General features: G+C 38.9%; 1 protein-coding gene across 2 annotated transcripts in view; it reads left to right on the forward strand.

Moving 5' to 3' along the window:
* cd2ap (CD2-associated protein) overlaps positions 1–20,926 on the forward strand; it is a 52,984-nt gene that overhangs the window by 8,919 nt on the left and 23,139 nt on the right. For both annotated transcript variants that reach the window (XM_080860777.1, XM_080860778.1), the window contains exons 3-8: positions 6,720–6,885; positions 12,006–12,106; positions 12,534–12,657; positions 16,976–17,136; positions 19,548–19,635; positions 19,893–19,987. In XM_080860777.1, the coding sequence (XP_080716903.1) occupies positions 6,720–6,885; positions 12,006–12,106; positions 12,534–12,657; positions 16,976–17,136; positions 19,548–19,635; positions 19,893–19,987 (735 nt within the window). The remainder of the gene's footprint in view (positions 1–6,719; positions 6,886–12,005; positions 12,107–12,533; positions 12,658–16,975; positions 17,137–19,547; positions 19,636–19,892; positions 19,988–20,926) is intronic.

The raw sequence follows: 20,926 nt of genomic DNA on the forward strand, positions 1-20,926 counted from the left end.
GCAGTGGAGGTGCGCGCCCCTTTAACACTGCAGCCAGAGATGCCCGGAGAAAAAGGTAAACATTTGCGACTACTCTGTTCTTACTTTGTAACCTTACTTTACTCAATAAAACCTCTGTAGATTTGAAATAGTCCGTCTGCTTGTTGTTCTTTAACTCTGTTGTATTTTAAAACATGTAGCATTTCGCTAGGAGGTAAAACGGCATTGCAAACAACCAGTTGTCCACCATGTTGCGAGGTTGGTGCGTGCACTCACCCTCTCGCAGGGAAACTACTCACAGGTTTAAAAGCAGGTGTTTAAAACAGTCCACGGTCTTGGTAAATCCACATGGTTAAAAGTAAAGGTTAAAAGTAGTCCATTTAACGATCTCAGTTCAAATATTACCAACCGCAGTCATTACCTGGCTGGCGGTCATGTGACTCAGTCATGTGATGTGAAGACGCCAAGTCACAGCATCACAAACACACTACATCAAACTGGTCGCGCTATGCGGACACAAAATGGGATTTGTTGTCCTACCTGTCCTACCACTCGCTGCCCTACTAGTAAGTAGCTTATTTGCTGTTTTGTCTTGTGTTGCACACACATAAAATAAAATCTGCCTTGAAATCAATTGCACTTTCATTGAGACCAAATTTAAGAAGTATCGGTACTCGGTATCGGCAAGTACACAAATAAATATAGCTGCAAGCAGCGATGGCGGTTTCCTCCTCCAGACATTGCGAACCAGGGAAAAATGTATTTTTGTGACAATTTGTCATTGTATAGAAAAATCCATGCTGCAGACTTGCCAATGGGATATTACATTTCAAATGCATTACTTTGAAGATCCTCAAGGGCCATGGCTTCAAGCTAAGAGTGAGAAGGTGTGTGGTCATCCCTATATTTCCTTAAATGTTGTGTGTGTGTGCTTGCGCGTGTCAAAGGAGCCTGTCCCTGTCCCTGTGTGTGTGTGTGTGTGTGTGTGTGTGTGTGTGTGTGTGTGTGTGTGTGTGTGTGTGTGTGTGTGTGTGTGTGTGTGTGTGTGTGTGTGTGTGTGTGTGTGTGTGTGTGTGTGTGTGTGTGTGAGTGTGTGAGAGAGAGAATCTGGAGCGCACACGCGCGCAAGACCAGAGGGGCAGGAGCAGAGAGGCAAACTTGAGAAACACCCTAGCAATAAGCCAAGCATGCGTATTTCAAATATTCACCAAAAATCTACTTTTCATCTTACAGTCAATTTTTTTTCAGATTTGTGTTCTAAACATTCTCAAGTGTCTTCACATGAACTTGTGATTCAATCAGAGTATCACTTTTTGACCTGTTGATGTGTAAAGCATTGTTTTAGCGTTAACAATCTATCCAATTTGCTTTATATCAATCATTTTTCAAGATATGAAGTTGCCTTTGCACATGGCAACATGTTGTAGTGTCTTCCAGTGACATATCAAGTTTGGTGTTGATTTGTCAAAGATTTGCCAAGATATGACCTCACTTCCTGTTTGGCGACTTTTCTGCTAAATTTGAGTGGCTGTACCGGACAAACGGTTGTGAGGATCAAAATTCTGTGAATAACTTTTGTGAGGCTAGGTCTGAAGATCATCTCTGGTGATTTGATGAAGATTTGCCAAAATCTATATAACCGGAAATTGACGCCATGGGTAGGGTTTAATTCGTCTTGATCCAGGGAATCCAATGGTACCTCATTTTTGAAAATCGGTCATACGGTTCAAAACTTGTGTGTGTTACAAAAGTCCAACTTTGCCCTGTTGGTGGCGCTAGAGTGGTGTAATGAGAGCCATGAAACTTGGTGTGAATGAAGAAGGGACTGTCCTTAATGAGGTGTGCCAAATTTCACAAAAAGTTACCATATGGTTCTAGGGGCTGCCATTGACTCCCATGGTACAAGAATAATAATAATACCTACGATAATAATAGGTTACCTCCTACCGGAGGAAACCTAAAAATACTGGTACTCGTATCGGTTTGTAAAAAAAGTGCTATTGTTGCATCCCTAGTAAGAACTCCTAGCAAGTTTCATGACCATGTACTTTATATTGATTAAGTGATGATCACTTCCTGTTTCAGTTTTCCCATCAAAATGGTTTGTGCGACATTCACACACACTTGTACACATCAGAAATTGAAATGGCAACTTTTGTGTGGCTTGGTTGACTTGAAGGACAGACATCAAACTTGGTGAATAGTGTAGCAGTCTTAATCGGTTTGCCAATTTTCACAACTTTTTACCATATACAGTGGGGAAAATAAGTATTTGAACCCCTTGCGATTTCACAAGTTTGGCCACTTGCAAAGAAATGTGTGATCTATAACTGTAATGGTAGGTGTATATTAACAGTGAGAAACAGAATATCAACAAAAAAATCCAGAAAAATGCATTTTATAACATTTATGACTTTATTTGCATTTGATGCAAAAAATAAGTATTTGAACTCCCAAAACTGACTGACAAAAATGACTTAGTACTTGGTGGAATAACCCTTATTGGCAAGCACAGACGTCTGACGTTTCTTGTAGTTGGTCACCAGGTTTACAAACATCTCAGGAGGGATTTTGGTCCACTCCTCTTTGCAGATCTTCTCCAAATCTTTGTGGTTGTGTTTTCAATGTGAGGGAATCAGGTTCAAGCCCAATATTCCACGTTACATGGCCCCATCCATGATAGTCCCCTTGATGCGGTGGAGTCGTCCTGTACCCTTGGCAGAGAAACAGCCCCAAAGCATAATGTTTCCACCTCCATGCTTGATGGTGGGTATGATGTACTCTTGGGGTCATATTCAGCATTCCCCCCCTGTCAAACACGGCAAGTCGAGTTGATGCCAAAGAGCTTGATTTTGGTATCATCTGACCACATTCTGTCTCCCAATCCTCCCTAGAATCATTCAAGTGTGCAATGGTAAACTTCAGATGGCCCTGTACATGCGCTTCCTTGAGCAGGGGGACCTTGCGAGTAATGCAGTACTTAAAAAAATTACGTCGTGGTGTGTTGCCAATGGTTTTCTTGGTGACTCTGGTCCCAGCTGCCTTGAGATCATTCACAAGCTCCCCCTGTGTAGTTCTGGGGTTATTTTGCACCTTTCGAATGATCACTGATTCCGCACAAGGGGATATCTTGCATGGAGCCCCAGACCTAGAGCGGGTGACAGTTGTTTGGTGTTGCTTCCATTTATGAATAATCGCACCAATAGTTATCTGCTTCTCACCAAGCTGCTTGCCGGTGGTTTTGTAGCCCATTCCAGCCTTGTGCAGGTCTACAATCTTATCTCTGACGTCCTTGGACAGCTCTTTGGTCTTGCCCATGGTGGTGAGGTTGAAGGTGTGAAGTATGATTCTTTGGACAGGTTTCTTTTATACAGGTAACCAGTTGAGATCAGGTTTACCTTGTTAGACCTAATGAGGACTAATCTGTGTGCTTTTTGGGCACATAACTGGCCATTGGGAGCCAGAATTCTTGCTGTTTGCTTGGGGGTTCAAATACTTATTTTTTGCATCAAATGCAAATAAAGTCATAAATCTTATAAAATGCAGTTTTCTGGATTTTTTTGTTGATATTCTGTTTCTCACTGTTAAAATACACCTACTATTAAAATTCTAGATCACACTTTTCTTTGCAAGTGGCCAAACTTGCGAAGTCGGCAGGGGTTCAAATACTTATTTTCCCCACTGTAGTTCTAGGGGATGCCATAGACTTCAAAGGCAGAGGAGGAAGATGTTTAAGAAGAAGAAAGGTAGAAACACCATAGACTTCAAAGACAGTGGAGGAAGATGATTAAGAAGAGGAAAGGTAGAAACAAAGGGCCAATAGTTTTCCGCGTAAACGGAAAACGGACGGAATACGCGGAATGGACCATCTGAAACGGAATGGACCATTGAAAACGGAATTGCAACTTTTCAAACGGAAACATAATTTTGTGCATCAAAATCGCCCAAAACCCCCTGTATTTACACTGTAAGACTGAATTTCTTTCAAATTGACACAACAACGATCGCAACAATGAACAAACATTAATTAAAGAACAAAAGGAGTCAGAAAATGTCACGTCTGAGCTGAACTCTGCTCCGGCCACGCCCCCCTTTTCAACGGTTGTCACGTTCATTTGCTCATCTTCCCAATCGCATTTAAAACTAAAAATGTGAAGTCTTCTGTTCTGTTGATAGCTGGCAAACAACAATCTAAGAAGGGCATGTATTATTCACTGAGTTACCAAAGCAGTCTTCTTTATGGGGACTAATTAGCACTGCACTGAATTACATTAACATGAGTTATTGCTACACAATAACAATTACACAACTAATATTACTAGATACATATAATAGTGGACATTACACTAGGCAACATGGATCTCATTCATATCTCATCCAGTCGAAATCTTAACAGGATTGACCCATCTTTATTACAGCGTATCAACATAAGAACAGAACATAGCTAAATCTCCGCTTAGCATGCTAATCACTACTAATAGCACTAGCAGGTAGCCCAAAATTTGGTATTTAATACACGATCTATCACAGTAGCAACTGAAAACTCTTACTTTCATAAGGTATGCACATAATGCCTCACATACAGGTCGAACAATGATGATTTAAGCATTGGAAATGTATAAGGCACAGTACGGTCAACTACTTGGCGACAAACTGAACTGTCACTATCTTAACTGAGGGAGCTGCACGCACGCAGACAGCGTTGCTTGGCAACATCACTATCACTAGAGAGTTTTTCATACAGTTAACGTGCGGAAAGGCATTTTACGGCTGTTTTTTTTTGGACGCGGAAAACACGGAATCACTAAAATCGTGACACGGAATTAGCTTTTTTTTGACGCGGAAAACTATTGGCCCTAGAAACACCATAGACTTCAAAGGCATAGAAGGAAGATGTTTAATAAGAAAAAAGATAGAACCACCATGGACTTTGCAAAACAAAAAATATGCCAGGTCGGTTTATTTAGTGGTCGTCCTTCTGCAAGTTTCTTCCATTTCCACACAGGACTGTCGGGTTTCTTGGTCACCTCTCTTAACAAAGCCCTTCTCGACCAGCTCTAGGAAGTCGTGGTTCAAAACGTCTCCCATTTAAGAATTATGGAGACCACGGTGCTCTCTTAATGCAGCACAAATGTTTTTGTAGCCTTCCCCAGACCTGTGACTCAGCAAAATCCTTCGACCTTGTCAGCTGTGCTAAAGACAGTTGTGTGCTTTTCCAATCCATGTCCTATCAGTTGAATTTACCACAGGTGGACTCCAATCCATCGAAGATGATAAAGAGAAATGGGAGGCACCTTAGTTAAATTTCAAGTGTTACAGTAAAGGGTCTGAATACTTATGTTAAAGTGGCATTAATCAGTAATTGTACTGCAGGGTTAGGGTTAGGATAAGCAGTTTCACCTTAAAAAAAATTGGGGCGCTACAATGACTTTTAGTATGGAGAATCGCTTCCGTGCCATTGCCATACTAGGGTCCATAGGCATATTACTTGGTTATGTAGGTTTGCCTGAAGCCTCCCGGTTTCTACTGCGAACTAGTAAGTAGCTTATTTGCCGTCTTGCTTTGTCTTGTGTTGCACTTGCTTGATGTTTGACTGTGTTAGGACAGTTGTTGACTAACTAGTTTGTCATGGTTCAAAGGTAGCACATTTCAAGCGGTTTTGCTAGTTTTAGCCACTAACATCTCGTTAGCAATTAGCAAATCTGAATAGCGATTAGAATGTTGTTTTAATGTGATTTTCAAAAAAAAAAAATAGTTATTGAGTGTAGATTGATTAGGGGGAACAAATTGAAAACATTTTAGTATTAGGCTGCATATACCAAGATGATCTTTTTATGTTGGGGTTTTATGTTAAGTTTAGGACTGCAACATATGGTAGATGAACTTGGCCACATCTCATGCTAAACACTTCGACTAATAGGGGTGTGCCAAATAATCGTCATGACGATGCATCGCGATTCTAATTTTCACGATTTACTGCATCGATTGTTGACGCCAAGTATCGATTATTAATTAAAAAAAAAAACATTTTTTTTTTTTTTTTTTTTTAATTGCATGAATGGTTGGCGAACATCAAGCATTTCCGGCCGCGCGATACTGCGACAAGTCATTCATAAACAAAACATGCAGTGTATCCAGTAATAATAATATTTGTGTTAAGTAACCTCCAAAAGTCGTTTAAATAAATACAGCTATGTATGAACTGAGTTGCTTTGAGTTATCAATTGAACACACTATCCAGATCATACACAGCCAGTCAGCCACTGGTAATGGCTTAATTTTTTTCTAACAGTGTTCAGTGAAAATTCGCAATGCATCGCAATGCATCGCAATGCATCGCAATGCATCGCAATGCATCGCAATGCATCGCAATGATTCAAGTATCGCGATGCATCTTGATATAATCGCATCGTGGCATGTGAATCGTGATACGAATCGAATCGTGACTTCTTTGGCAATACCCACCCCTATCGACTAACCTAGGAATGAAAGGGTTGGCACGTTATCCTGCTGCAAGTAGCCACCAGAAGATGGGTACACTGTGGTCATAGTGGGGTAGATATAGTCAGCAACAATACTCAGGTAGGCTGTGGCATTTAAACGAAGGTTAATCAGTCAGGTAGTCAGTCCTTACAGCCATTGCATTGTTTTTTTAATTGTGGTGTCTTGATTATTTGAAATATCATAAATTAGTGTGCACCTGGATTTCAATTAATCATCTCTGTCCCTTGATTTTTCAGGAACTGAGAAAAGACTCAAAGGAAACCAAAGAGGAGGTAAAAGAAGAATCTCAGCCCTCAAGACGTGTGTCTGGAAATGTGGCAAGTCTTGTCCAGAGAATCAGCACCTACGGCATCCCAGCGGGGGGCTTCCAGCCATGTTCCCAGCCCCGTGTCAACAAAAAGAGTCAGTTGTCCTGATACACAATATCTTATGTTTCTCAACCACTGTTAGTCATTTTGTCTGTCTGTGTCTTCCTCAGACCTGGCTTCCGGTGATCATAATGTAAATCATAAAGTTCTCACACTATACACAGGAAATCTTGGAAACAGAGACTCAAACTTTTGCCTTCAGGGAGCAGCATGGTAATATCCCACCAAAATAGGGGATAATACACTGACTTAACCTGTAGACAGACTTCTCTTATTTGTAGGTTCAACTTGGTTTTAGATCATATTAAAATAAGCATTAAATGTATAAATGTTGGCATTGGCAGAATTGGCACAAAACTAGAACAGTAACGATACTTTGTGCGAGTGTTGACGTCTGGCTTCAAAACAATTGTCGTGATGTACGCAAGGCCAAAGCTATCTAATTTAATAACCTTTTCATTGACCCAAAGGCAATGATCACTCTTAGGTGAAATTGATGGGGACATCCAAGTACTCAAGTCGTTTCCTTGCAATGCACAGATATCTGACATTACAGGTGTGCTGATACTAGTGGAATAGCCTGCTTCTTAATAGAACCAAACATTCATGTAGATCCACAGTTCTGGGAAATGTGCAGACAAAACCATACCATAAGTATACCAAGATGGAGTGCTGTATGCTGATGAAGCCAGTGGCCCCTATATTGAGGACGATGACAGCTGGTGGAAACTGCTGATTCGGCCTGGGCTGTTTGTCTATCTACGGCGATAAACAAAATGATCTGCCGAGGCATCGAATTATGAATTTGGGCATAGCTAAATATTCTGGTCTGTTAGGGAACATTAGAATGCACCAATCCTAAACCATCATAAATTCAAGTGTAATTTATTTATCTGGCACAAAATATCTCGTTTCCTTTAACGGAAGAGTGGCGCATTATACATATGGAAGCATGAGCAAACCTGTGTTATGAGTTAATTCAATTAATTGATCTCTGATATCCTCAAAGTAAACACATATCCTGCCAGACTTCTGAAAAAGAAGAGAAGGGTTTTTTTTTTAGGTTAAACCTATTGAATAACTCAAGCGTCTCCACCAGCCGTTGTTGTCCTCAAAATAGTCCTATATGGGCCATTCTACCGAATTGGTGCAAAGTCAGGTGGGAAATATTTAGATTTTTTTTATGTTTTATTCCCAAAACTTTGTCCGTATGTATATTGTACCATATCTAAAGTACACATATCTAGTAAAAGAACAGTCAATTTTTACATTGTATTTTCAGAATGTGTTGGAATGTTTTTCCTCTTCCAAAAATTGAAAAATTGAAACATCACATTTACTATAGTAAAAAAGTATTATTATTGACCTGTTCAGATTGTGTTTCCTTCCCTTCTCTGAAAAGTATTTTTACAAATATTTCTTGAAGGTTTTGAACAATGAAATCCATAAAAATGAAATTTTTACCAAATTTTCAACTTCAATTTATTCAATTCATCAAAATCTAAGTGCAATATTTCTTTGTAAAATGCAAAATACTGATCATATTCCAGAGTTGTTGATTGATGAAATTGAACATACATTTATCCAATCAGTATCATAACATTTTAGTTGATTACTCAATATACTTAATTTTTTACAAAACATTGAGTGTTTCGGTAGTGCTGCACTGTTTCGGTAGTGACTGCACTGTTGGATGGATGTTCATTTCTCTGTCAAAATCTTCCAAAGGGTGCTCTGGGCCACCCTTTAGTCCACACAACACATTTATTTAAAAATTATGGGATTGAACTACTTACCATTTCATTTTGTCACTACCGAAATCATCAGGTCACTACCATATGTTTCAGTAGTGACTGTTTCGGTAGTCACAATTCTAGCTAACTTTAAGCATAAATAAAGAATTATAGCAAGCACACGGCTTGCAAACACATTTTTGAAGAGGTGTACACACATACAAACATAAGATTTTGCATGAATCCCCAAAAGGTTTACTTAATTGAAGAAAACATGGATTTCGGTAGTGACAATTCTTAAGGTTACATGTCAATTTTCAGACTTTGGAACACATTTATATAAAAACTGGGATTTAGCTACTTACCATTCAACCACGAGGGACAGGGATGCAGTGTCACTGCATGGTCAAAAATGCAGGGTCGTGGCTAAAACACAGGCTCAGCCAATGGACTAAAACTCTTGTGTTTCGGTAGTGACATGAAAACTTGGGTCATGATTTTTTGAGTAGTTTATTTATTTAAAAATTAAACCCACAATAAATCTAAATATTCCAAGTTCTGTTTTAACCCAATCATAAACATATTTGAAATAAGATCATTGAAAAAAATCTAAAACATTTGAGAAGTGTTATTTAGGCTATGTCTCCACGAGCCTGGTTATTTTTGAAACCATGAACAGATGTTCCTGGTTGTATGTCCTGTCCACAAGCAACCGCGTTTTTGGAACCCTGAAACCGTGGTTTTTTGAAACCGGAGTCCAGGGTGGGGTTTTCGGCCAGGGTTGGTTTCACCGGGTGCGTGTGGACACTGCAACCGTGAATGTTTTTCCTGTTTACGTCATAGCTGCGAGCCTGCTTCACTTCAGCACGTACACAGCAATGACGTTAACGGGAAAAACACAGCAGCGGTTAGTAGAAGTTGACGTGAGCTCTTTCAAAAATGAAGTGGATGTTGTTTATTGCCATGCTGTCGGCATTATGTGGTTGTCACACGCAGTTGCTGCGCGCCATTGGTGATTTTCTTTTCCCGGTATCTTTTCATTGGTTAAAACAGCCTTCCCATTTTACCTTACATCGCAACTTATGGTTGTGGCATGTGTATTACACGTGCATTGTGTCACTTGGTGGCGGCTTCCACGGTTGCGTGTGTACGGAGTATTTTTATTATACCACTCCTGTGGACGCGGAGCAAAACTCCGGTTTAAAAAATAACCGGGCTCGTGGAGACATAGCCTTACAGGCATTGAAATTTAGATGCCAGGGTTGGGGACAGCTACTTCCCAATAGAAAGTACCCTATAAATGATGATTTTGTTAATATTTAGCTTATCACTATCTCATTTAATGCATTGGGTTTATACAGACCATAACATTTTCTTAGTAAATATCTATGCCTAAATACCTAATTATTTTGTAAATAGTTTTTATTGTTGAGGGACTGCATATTACACGAATTCGGTAGAATGGCCCATATGCGATTGCGGAAGCTAATGCGAATGCAGCTGTTGTGTGAGAACCTGAGCATGCAATCCATTGAGCAGAGAGGCTCGAACATGCTGACAGGGCTGGCTCTCCTGGAGCATTTCCACTATGGGCTAAAACCCTGGTGTCTGCTGTGTCTAAAAGGCCCATATTCTGCCACCATCACTCCTTTGTTTCAATGGCACATTGTTATTCTAAATGTTCATGTTTAAAAGGTGGGTTTATTATTAGAGAACCCTTTTGTAATTATGATTATTTGGATCAAATCTAACTTTCAATCAGGTAGCAATCTAACTAGCTTTCTTTGGGCTGCTTGAGTATCTGGAGCATCGGCACCATCAGTGGATTTGATCATCTCTAAAAATAGCCAGAGAGAAAGATGTCAGTCTGTTCTCAAATATTCCATGAATGAAATTGATTAGAAACTGCCAATATCTAACCAAAATACAAAGACTAGCGGAAGGCTCTGGTGTACAGCTGTACTGGTGAATCACCAGCTTGGTGCTTTATTAAATAGTAGCCAGAAGACCAGTCTTTTCTTCAGGGAATGCTGTCCTTCCAAGATAAATTTCAAAGATAGCAACATATCTAAAAATCTCCGAACTAAAGGAAAAGTAAAAATGGGCAAAAGGATACCAATACTAGGTAGAGTTGATGTGATGTTCTAGGGGTGTTTTATTGCAAGTTAAGTGTGTCATTTGTAATTGTATGCCATACCATACCTTTTAGGACAAAATTATGTGATATCCCAATGCTGCATAGAAAGTCAAAGACCAAAGAACAAACTGCAAGCATCACAATTAACTAAATTTACCAGGAAAATATCAATGGTATTGATAGCCTTAATAATGTTTGCTCTAAGATCTCAAACATATCCTTGGTCACTCAACTGCCTAATTGCCTAGTTAACAAACCTCTCAAATTTCTTCACCTCTAATTGATGGCACGCTATGTGGCCCAATCGTCCAAATCTTTAGCTCAATATGCAAGCACCTTTTAAATTTAAAATTTAGCAGACGCTTTTATCCAAAGCGACTTACAAAGATGTATATACATTTTACATTTTACCCTGATGGCCAACAGGAGCAATTAGGGTTTCAGTGTCTTGCTCAAGGACACTTCGACAGGAAATCGAACTAGCAACTTTCTGATTACTAAACGAGTTCTCTACCTCCTGTACCACCGTCGCCCCACTTCTGGCTGAAGGATCTTATCAATCTTATCTTGACAGCAATAACACTATATTGCTTAAGCTCAGCAACCTGTCCAGTCACTCAATGTGGAGTTGTATCAACTGCCTAAGCTCTGTGCCATCTATGTTCCGGCTATCTTCTGTGAATGCATGTTTCTATTCTTCACCCAACCATGAATTTATAGTGCTCTTGGGATAATGGAAGCTATTCCTTTTTGCCCAGGAGCAGTACTTTTTTTAAAGCATTTCAGTGGCTGCCAAAATCTGAATATTATCTGAGTGTCTTAGTATATACTTCCCAGATCCACAGACTTCTTTGAAATGTTAGGTTCTATTAGGTTCTAAGTTTGTGGACCGGTAGATATTTGTATCTTTTGGACCATACAAACTTCTTACTGCCTCTTATCCGAAAGTTTTGAATTTGATCACATATGTTCTGCTGATCCTGTGGATACTACAATTGAGTTTAAAATTAGTTTTGTGTCTTTATTAAATGTAGTTCAAATGTAAGCTGCACTTCTCTGTTTGTATTTTCTGCCACCTCTCATCCTTGTCAAACCTTTTGCTGATAACTGATCCTTGATGATGCTTTTTTGTGGGCGTCAGTCACTGCTAGAAAGTACTGACGGTAAAAGAAAGTTCTGTATTCTTTGACCACAGTTGGTGAATCTTATGAAATGTTCTGCTGCTGTTATTTTAGAATAAATATATTAATAAAATAAATGTGTTTTTTTTTTTGCTTTTTCCAGAGCCCAAGAAGCGTCTGTGCAAGGCTCTATTTGAATATGTACCTCAGAACGAGGATGAGCTGGAATTAAAAATGGGAGACATCATTGAGGTCACAGAAGAAGTGAGCTGATCTTAATTTAAATGCAATATTTTCCTTGTTAAACTAATTGAAATTACCTTTGCTTTTGTGGTTGTTTCTATCATATTTAGATTTAGATACAACCTAAGGATATTCAAATGAAAATAGATTTTAATGTATTGTTCTGTAACAATGTAATGTTGGTATTTTTTTCTAATTGTATTGCCTGTAGACACTCAGATTGTAGAAAACAGACAGGCAATACGTAATCTAGGTCTGTGCAGCACAAGACCAACTAAATCAGGTGTATTCATATCATGAGTTGTGCAGAGTAAGTGTACAGAGGATAGAAAAGGAAAACTTTCTGAACAGTGTTGACCAGGATTGAAAAGGCCAGCTCTAGACAGTAGTGGTAATGTATTATGGCTGATGTGGTTGAGGATGTGAACTGTGAAATCTTTCTTTACAGGTGGAGGAGGGGTGGTGGAGTGGTCTCTTGAATGGGAAGTTTGGTCTCTTTCCCTCCAACTTTGTGAAAGAAATGGAGGAAAGTGATGAAGCAGATGCACCAGACAATGGTACCACTGAACCAGGTACAGATGCACTGAGCCCAGATACCATTTAACTACATAAAGTCATCAGAGATGCTCCAGGGCTACATTGCCATAACTTTTAGTATCTCTCAATAGACAAAAAATATGTTTTAGTGTAATCTTACAATGCAGCTGTCCACTGATGACACACACACATACACACATGTTTAGTCAGCTGGGGTGTAGCTGTGTTAACCGTATTTCTTGACCTGGTTGTTGTTGTTTATGACTGTTACAAAGGCACACAAGCCCCATCGGGCCAAATCCGGGCAAGGTTCAAGGTGAAAGGCGGGCTTAGAGACACTTGAATATTGAAATTGGTCCAGTATTCAATTAGAACACTAAGGCCAGCAGCCTCAAAACACTGTGGAATCCTCTGAGGGAAGCCTGTGCCTCAGAGCCCATGAGAAGAGATTGATAAAACACGGATGGTACACTCATTTCTACAACTTTGTACGTTTTCTTCAGTACGTTTTCCTCTTCTTTTTACTATTTTTGAGGTAAACAGACGCATCTATGTATCTCTGTAGGGATTATTTGCATTTTGTTTGACACAAAAATATGTATTGTACAAATCAAGCGGTTAACTGTCATAGGATTCCATCGTATAGCCATTTTAAGAAATCCTAACGTTTTCCTTTAACAAAATACTATACATGCCCCTTGTTCCAAACAAAATGCAGGCAGGTTTTTATAAACGATACTTGTCATGATCCACAACACTTGAGGATCTAATCTCAACATATTTCTATAGAAAACACATCTTGCTGAAATGAATACAATATTTATGGATGTTTAATTACCATCAAATTCTGATGGGATGATCATAAAAGCTCATTTATAAGAGCTAGTTCGCACTGCCTAGAGGGTAGACACATGGCTACAGATTCCTCGAAGCCTATTCTCATTCATTCCTTTTCAAATAACCCAATAAATCAATATGAACGTGAAACAGATTGCTATAATCTCATTCCATGAATTTTAGAGAGTAATGTGTTCCTGAAGTTAGGGGCAGAGAGCAAGCATATTACACATTGCCTCACCATGATCACCTCATATATATGCCATCCAATACTCTTTACATTTTCACTAGTTGACCTCAACAGATATGCTCTGTGCTTTAACATACTCTTGAGTCCACTATCAGGGAAGAGTTGACTAGTAAATCCGCCTATAAGAGATGGTCCAAATCGAGCTCCTGTATTGGTCATGAGTGTTCAGGAAATCAGTGTGGTGTACAATGCAAACACTTTCAGCACAGACCTTCATATTGTGACGCAGTCTCAGCCGTTTGTATGTTAATTGGTCATTAGCATATCTTTTGGGTTCTTGAAGTAGAAGGTGACATGGTAGTGGATATTATCTCCTGTCCCATCCCTCTCCCACAAAAGTACTCCTGTCGGGGACTCCCATCCCAGTCACATGCAGACCTTGCCCGTTTTTATTTTTAAAACATTTTTTGAGGTGGGTAAGTCATTAGGCAATGTAATGATTTTGATATTTGAATTTGATGTTCTTGCTATCCTTACCTTAGATAACTAAAAAAAATATTTATTTAGTCACATAATCTTGCCGGTATGTTGGTTCAAGATTTGACCACCTGGCATCGGGCTACTTGACCCCCAGTCAGTGGCGTGTGTGATAACTACTTTACACATCTTATTAACCGTTGACAGAGTTTTAATACTGACCTAGGGTTGTATGATTCCTGTCCCACCTGCTTCCTGTCCCATTGCAGTCAGGTGATGGCTTGTGGAATTGACTCCCATCCTGAGGGAATCCCACAGGAATCCTGTGACCCACAGAAGTCCTGAAAAATGTCAGCCTCTAGTTTGAAACCATTGAAAATGCAGGGCAGCTTTATGGGATTATATTTACATGAAGCGGAAGTTTGCCCTCCCTCTCTGTGTTGTGTTTAATGATGGTACAAATGACATGTGACACAACTAGCTTTATTGCTCTTCAAAACAGTTGGCTAACTTTCCATAGCTGACTAGCAAGATTAGCTAACAGTACTGGTGTCAGGGTTTACACGGGTCATGGAAAACCTGGAAGAATTTTGAAAAATAAAAAAACAGAAAGTGAAGTTGACATGACAGTAGACATTTAACTGTCATTCACGCATACAGGTCCCCTCCACAACTATTGACACGTAAAGATGAGTAAAAAGCCTTTTGGTGAATAAGTTTACACTCATACTGAAATAATGAGTGACACACTGAAATCCATAAACATCAAGTAAAAGTATCCTGTGTGAGAGAAATCATTATTTTGAACAAAACCGCATGTGAACAGTTATTGGCACCTGGAACATTTAATACTTTCTACAACCTCCCTTTGCCTGTAAAACAGAACTAAGTCGTCTTCTATAACATCTTATAAGGTTGGACAAATACAGAACAAGGAATTTGAGGCCATTCCTCTTTATAGAATCTCCAGATTTTCCAGGGTTAGGGTTAGTGTTAGGCCCTCTCTTGTGCAGTCTCATCCTTAGCTCACCTTGCTTTAAGGTCAGGGGACTGAAATGGTCATGGCAGAAGCTTGATTTTTGTGTTCAGTAAGCCATTTTTGTGTTTATGTTGACATATGTTTTGGATCATTGTCCTACTGGAAGACTCAATGATGACCCTGTTTTAGTTTCTTGGCAGAGGCAGCCTGATTTTGATTTAATATGTCCTGGTATTTCATGGAGTCCGTGATGCCATGCAACCTAAGGTTCCCAGGCCCTTGGAGCAAAGTCAACCCCAAATAATCACAGACCCTTCACCATACTCATCAGTGAGGATTGGATTATTTTCAGTATAGTAGTCCTTCTTACACCAAACTCGCCTTGAGTGTTTGTTGCTAAAAAAGTTTCTACAGGTAGATCGGGTGAAGAAACTAGATGTACCTCGTACCTTCATGTGCTGCATATCAGAAATGGCCAACAGAAAAGCAAATTATTCTGGCTGCTCCTGTTACCATGGAAACAATAAACAAAGATAACTTAAGTACGTAAATAGCAACTGCAGAGAACTGATTAAGTTAAAATAGAAATTTTTGGCTGCAATGAATTTCATGAATAGAACAACCGGTGGATCGATTATACTTTGGGCGTGTATTGCAGCCAGTGGCAAAAGAGCAGTGCATATTAGATGGCCCAAGAATCACACAAATGAATTGGTAAATATCAACAAAGTGACCAGTTTGCCAAAGAATAGCCTATTGTACCAACTGACCACATTCATGATACCATTGCAATCATTTATATCTCAACAACTTCTAAATGGGTAGTTGTATTGATTGTTTTATTTAACCTTTAGACCAAGCAATGGGTGCAGTATGTGTAAAATAACAGACAGTTGCTCTGATTCAAAATGCAGAAATGGTTTTCAGATGCAAGAATAGATGGAGATAGATGTGATGTTTTTCTTCACATGCCCCTTTTACCCCCATCCTGGCTAAGATAACTTCAAATTAAGCTGTTTCCCTCTTTAGCAGCCTCCATTCTTGACGTGTTGGCACTGCGGGTGATTTCCAATGTCTCAGTATAACAGCCCAAACATCAAAACAAACTTGGTTGCAGTCCTTAAACAAAACAGACCGTGTAAATGTGGTGAAATGTTGTAATTCATTTCTCAATAGCTATCTGTCCAGTTTAAGCGTCAGCGTCATCATGGCACAACCATTCCAAGCTTTGTGTTCATTTTTGCATAATGGGCTGCTAATGCATGAATGTGTAACATCTTACTGTTAATATAATATACATGGGAAACATCTTACTGTTAATATAATACACATGTGTAACATCTTACTGTTAATATAATATACATGTGTTACATCTCACTGTTAATATAATACACATGTGGAACATCTCACTGTTAATATAATACACATGTGTAACATCTTACTGTTAATATAATATATATTATTAATATAATAATACACTGCTTATAAAATACACATGTGGAACATCTTACTGTTAATATAATAATATATATTATCAATATAATAGTAAACTTCTAATATAATACACATGTGTAACATCTAACTGTTAATATAATACTCATGTGGAACATCTTACTGTTAATGTAATACACATGTTGAACATCTTACTGTTAATATAATAATATATATTATTTATATAGTAATACACTGCTAATATAATACTCATGTGTCAAAACAACATATCTGGAGATCCCCTAATGTTTGTATTTCATGTATATTTCCCTGTCTGTGATTAGAGTTGGCTATGGAATGGTTGTGTGTGTGTGTGTGTGTGTGTAGTGAGAGTGTATTTATGTGTAATTGTGTGTGTGTGTGTTTGGTTGGTTTGCAGACAGCAGCAGCAAAGATGACCACAGTTCTCTTCCTTCTGGTAATGGGACCAAAGCTCAACCCAAAAAGGTCAAAGGCGTTGGCTTCGGCGACATCTTCAGCCAGGGCTCCGTGAAGCTCAAGCCCCGGCTGCCTTCAGAAGCTGACGAGAAGAAGGAGAAAGTAAGGTTTCTGCTGCTGAGTGGTTGAGATAGGTGGGGTGGGTGTTGAAGACCTTGCATAACCAAAAATTATTAAATAAATGGAAAGATTACAGTATCTTGGTGATTTAATAGTCAAGGTAATGACTATTAGTGTCAACATCTGTTTAATTTACCACATAAATTCAGTAAACTCTTCCAATATTGCAAAACACTTTAAGATGAAGAAAAATGGTATATACGCATTCAGCAACAACAACATGTGTCTTAGCCTACATCACATACTTTACTGTAAATGTAAATGAAGAATGAGGATATGAGTAATTTCCGGGGTGCTTTAAACCTGTGACATAATGTATGGCACATAATGATGTCTAATGTCCTTTCTGCACATATGCCCCATCTGGTTATCTAATATTTCTGCACACCTTTGTTTCTTTACCTGCTGCACTCGCATGTATGCACCCTTCTTTTGCCTACCAAGAAACTATCTCCCATGACTACAGAGCACAGTTTGCCAATACATAACATACATTCCTAAAAGTGGGCCAAGCCTAAAATGGCAAAACATGAATTATTGAATAGTCTTTACAACCAATCATTGGTGAGGAGATCTCACAAGAATTAAACAAACTCCTGAGATGGTCTGTGTCACTTTAGCAGGAGTGAACTGTTTGGGGGAAACGCTTGAAACTGGAAAATGCACTTATTGCCTATCATACGCAAAGGTAAAATCACAATGATTAAAATGTTTGAAATTAAATTTCAAACTTACACGTCTGGGTGTACAAAGTTTTCCAAAAATATAATTATTTTTCAAAAATAATCATTATTTGATGGTCAGCCACACCTGATATAGCCTATCAAAGGCTTTTATCACACCCCTGCCGACTCTGCCCTCTGCCTGGTTCTCTCCCTGTGCTTTACCACACAAGGGTCAAACTAAGGGCAAGAAAATGGAATTAAGGGCACTAACAGTTGTATTGCATTGTTAGATGCTTTTTTTGTACCATGTTTGGGTTCATTTCATTGGTCTTTTGAGTGGTGCAATGGTCTCAGTTCTGCAGCTGAACTGATTAGTTTTAACATGGAACTCAGAAACATGTGAATTCTGGTCTCTGGAGGCTCCAGGTAACCCACTTCTGGAGGTGACAAACCACTCCATTCATCGTCTTTGTGTGATCCCTATCGAATGGTTCGACTTGTGTGTGTTCATTCCCACACAACACCATAACATTAAAAAACAAATAATAAATAAATGCTTTTCACTGTGAGCGGGAATAAGGTAGCATATAATTGCGTGCATGTTTGGAGGGAGTACAGCATTTTTGCTTGAAATAGGTATGCCTACTTTATACATCTTCATAAAAAATACAGTACATCCTTCAAACTGGCTTGGGTAACTCCTTTGCTTAAGAAAGTTCACATCTGATGTAGACATGTTATTATTAGTAGTCATGGATTTATTTTGTATTTTAAATATATACTTTATTGTGTGTAATGTTTATTTTCTTATGTTTTGTAAGTAGCGTTGTACCATCCTAAATACCTTAACAATACCTTAACTTAACAAACTATCCAATTATAACTATCAATTTGGAAGTCTGGTTAATAGGTAGATGAATAACTACAATATGACAGACCAAATGTAATGTGTCTGATAAACCTGGAATCATTTTAACAGTGATTGGTTAAGTTATGGGCTATTAGCTTAAACAGGAACAGTGAAGCTTTGATTAAAACATCCAAGTATTGAATGAAAGTTATATGTGCAGGGAGATGGACTCTTAACAGCGTGTAGAAGTACAAAAACTTTCAATCTAACTACTGAAAATGCAGGCAAAATCCTTACAAACACCAACAACAGCACAATTGGTACTGATGAAAGATTTGATGGCATGCTAACACATGTCTTTTGGCAATATAGTTGATCTTTTTTTTTTTTTTTACCTTTTTGCGAGTTGGTCAGACCTGGACCATCAAACTGCTTAATGCATAGCCTAGACAGCTAAATGGAACAACATTGAAATCGATATCTAATCACCTACAACGTAGATGGCTAGCTGATGTATCTAACTCGAATTGTAAACAGTAGTCATAAGTTGACAATCAGCAACTGGGTCAACTATGGCACACTATGACTTTAAAGAGTTGAGGAATACTGTGGATATTTCCTCAGCAGTATCACTCGTTTTCCTTCTCCCTGGCCTGTCTCCAATTGGTCCTTTATGGCTTTCTCCTCTCTACTGACAGTATTTGACTTTAGTATGTTCTATGGCTTTATAGAGGTGACATGAAAGTGGCCCTACTCCCTTGCAGTCTTATGTGAATAGCCCCATTACAACACAGACATTCTATATGCTATCTAGATTTGGCAGTGTCTCTATGTTTGGCCATATCAGTAAAGCCATCTGTGCTTTTTCTTCATTTTAGCCAGTTCCATCATTGTCATCAGCTGCAAAACCCACCAATTCCAACATGACAGAGTCCCAGAAAGTAGACGGAGACAGCAAAACTAAAGGTAAGAGGTTATCCAGGTTGCATGGCCATCTTTATATGCATCATTTGACATTTGAAATGTTCTTTGGAGTCTCTGATGAGGAAATTACACAGTTTTCATTATGACCAGATGAGCACATCATTTTAAGTAACTGGTTGATACTTTTCTGCTCATTTGAGATGGGAGCGACCATTGTTTGTATACACATATTCACACATATTATGATTGTAATTGATACTAGACTCGTTCAAATCATGTTGTTTCTTGTCACTATTAAGTGAAAGAGTACTGCAAGGCCTCCTATGCTTACGATGCCACAAATCAAGATGAGTTGGACATTAAGGAAGGAGACATCATTGAGATTCTCACCAAGGTATCGTCACCTTTATTGAATCCTCAGCAGACATGTACACATTGTGCAAACGAAGAACAAATTTTTTTAAATCATAATGCTCTGCCAAGACCTGACGGTCTATTAATGAATTGTTTTGTCTTGGTTGTTTATTGTTACTTATATTATTAGTGTTCTTGGTTGCCTCTAGATAATACGTTTCAGAAAGGTTAGGGTGGCAGATAAGCCATGAATGTGTTGGTTTCAACAAGAAGCATTCTCGATCATTTTCTGAAATTCTTCTGAAATGTTTCTTACACGACTTTGTAAAAAACAACGTAAGGGAAACACTTCCGCCGCTTTCCTGCACGCTTGAAAATGCGTTCATAAGCAGCCGAAGTCTTCTCAGCTGTGTTCCCTCTGATTAGTTTCAATTTAGTTCCTTAAATTGATGCGCGTTCTCGTGAATGTGGATTTGCATACATACACGCCCCGCCAGCTCCTTATTAGGGCACGCAACCATAGACATGTGTGCTGTCAGAATCTCCCGACTCCACACGAAAGCACCTCGTAAGGCGAGTCATGTCTAAGCGGAAAGCAAAAAACGCAGATCTTACTTAACTGGTGCAGACGTGGAGGTGCTGCAGGATGTATGTGTCCATTCTATTCCACTATGGCTATTTTAACGCAATTGGGTTTAGTGCTTATTTATTCATTCACTTACATTTGCAGTGTTCGTGTACATTTACATTCACATTCAGTCATTTAGCAGACGCCTTTATCCAAAGCAACGTACAAGGGAGAGAACAGCCTAATTGACCTCGTTCAGTGGACAAAAAAAACATCGCCTTTAATATAGTCCTTAATTGATCCCCACGTGTTCTGACATCTTCAGCTGACAATTACAGCTGCAAGAAGTAAATCCATATCCTTGTGGGGGGGAAAAGCTGGTCTATTGAAAAGCAGGAGAGGAAGTTGGAG

The sequence above is a fragment of the Sprattus sprattus genome (genome assembly GCF_963457725.1).
Source record: "Sprattus sprattus genome assembly, chromosome: 2".
NCBI classification, from domain to species: Eukaryota; Metazoa; Chordata; class Actinopteri; order Clupeiformes; family Clupeidae; genus Sprattus; species Sprattus sprattus.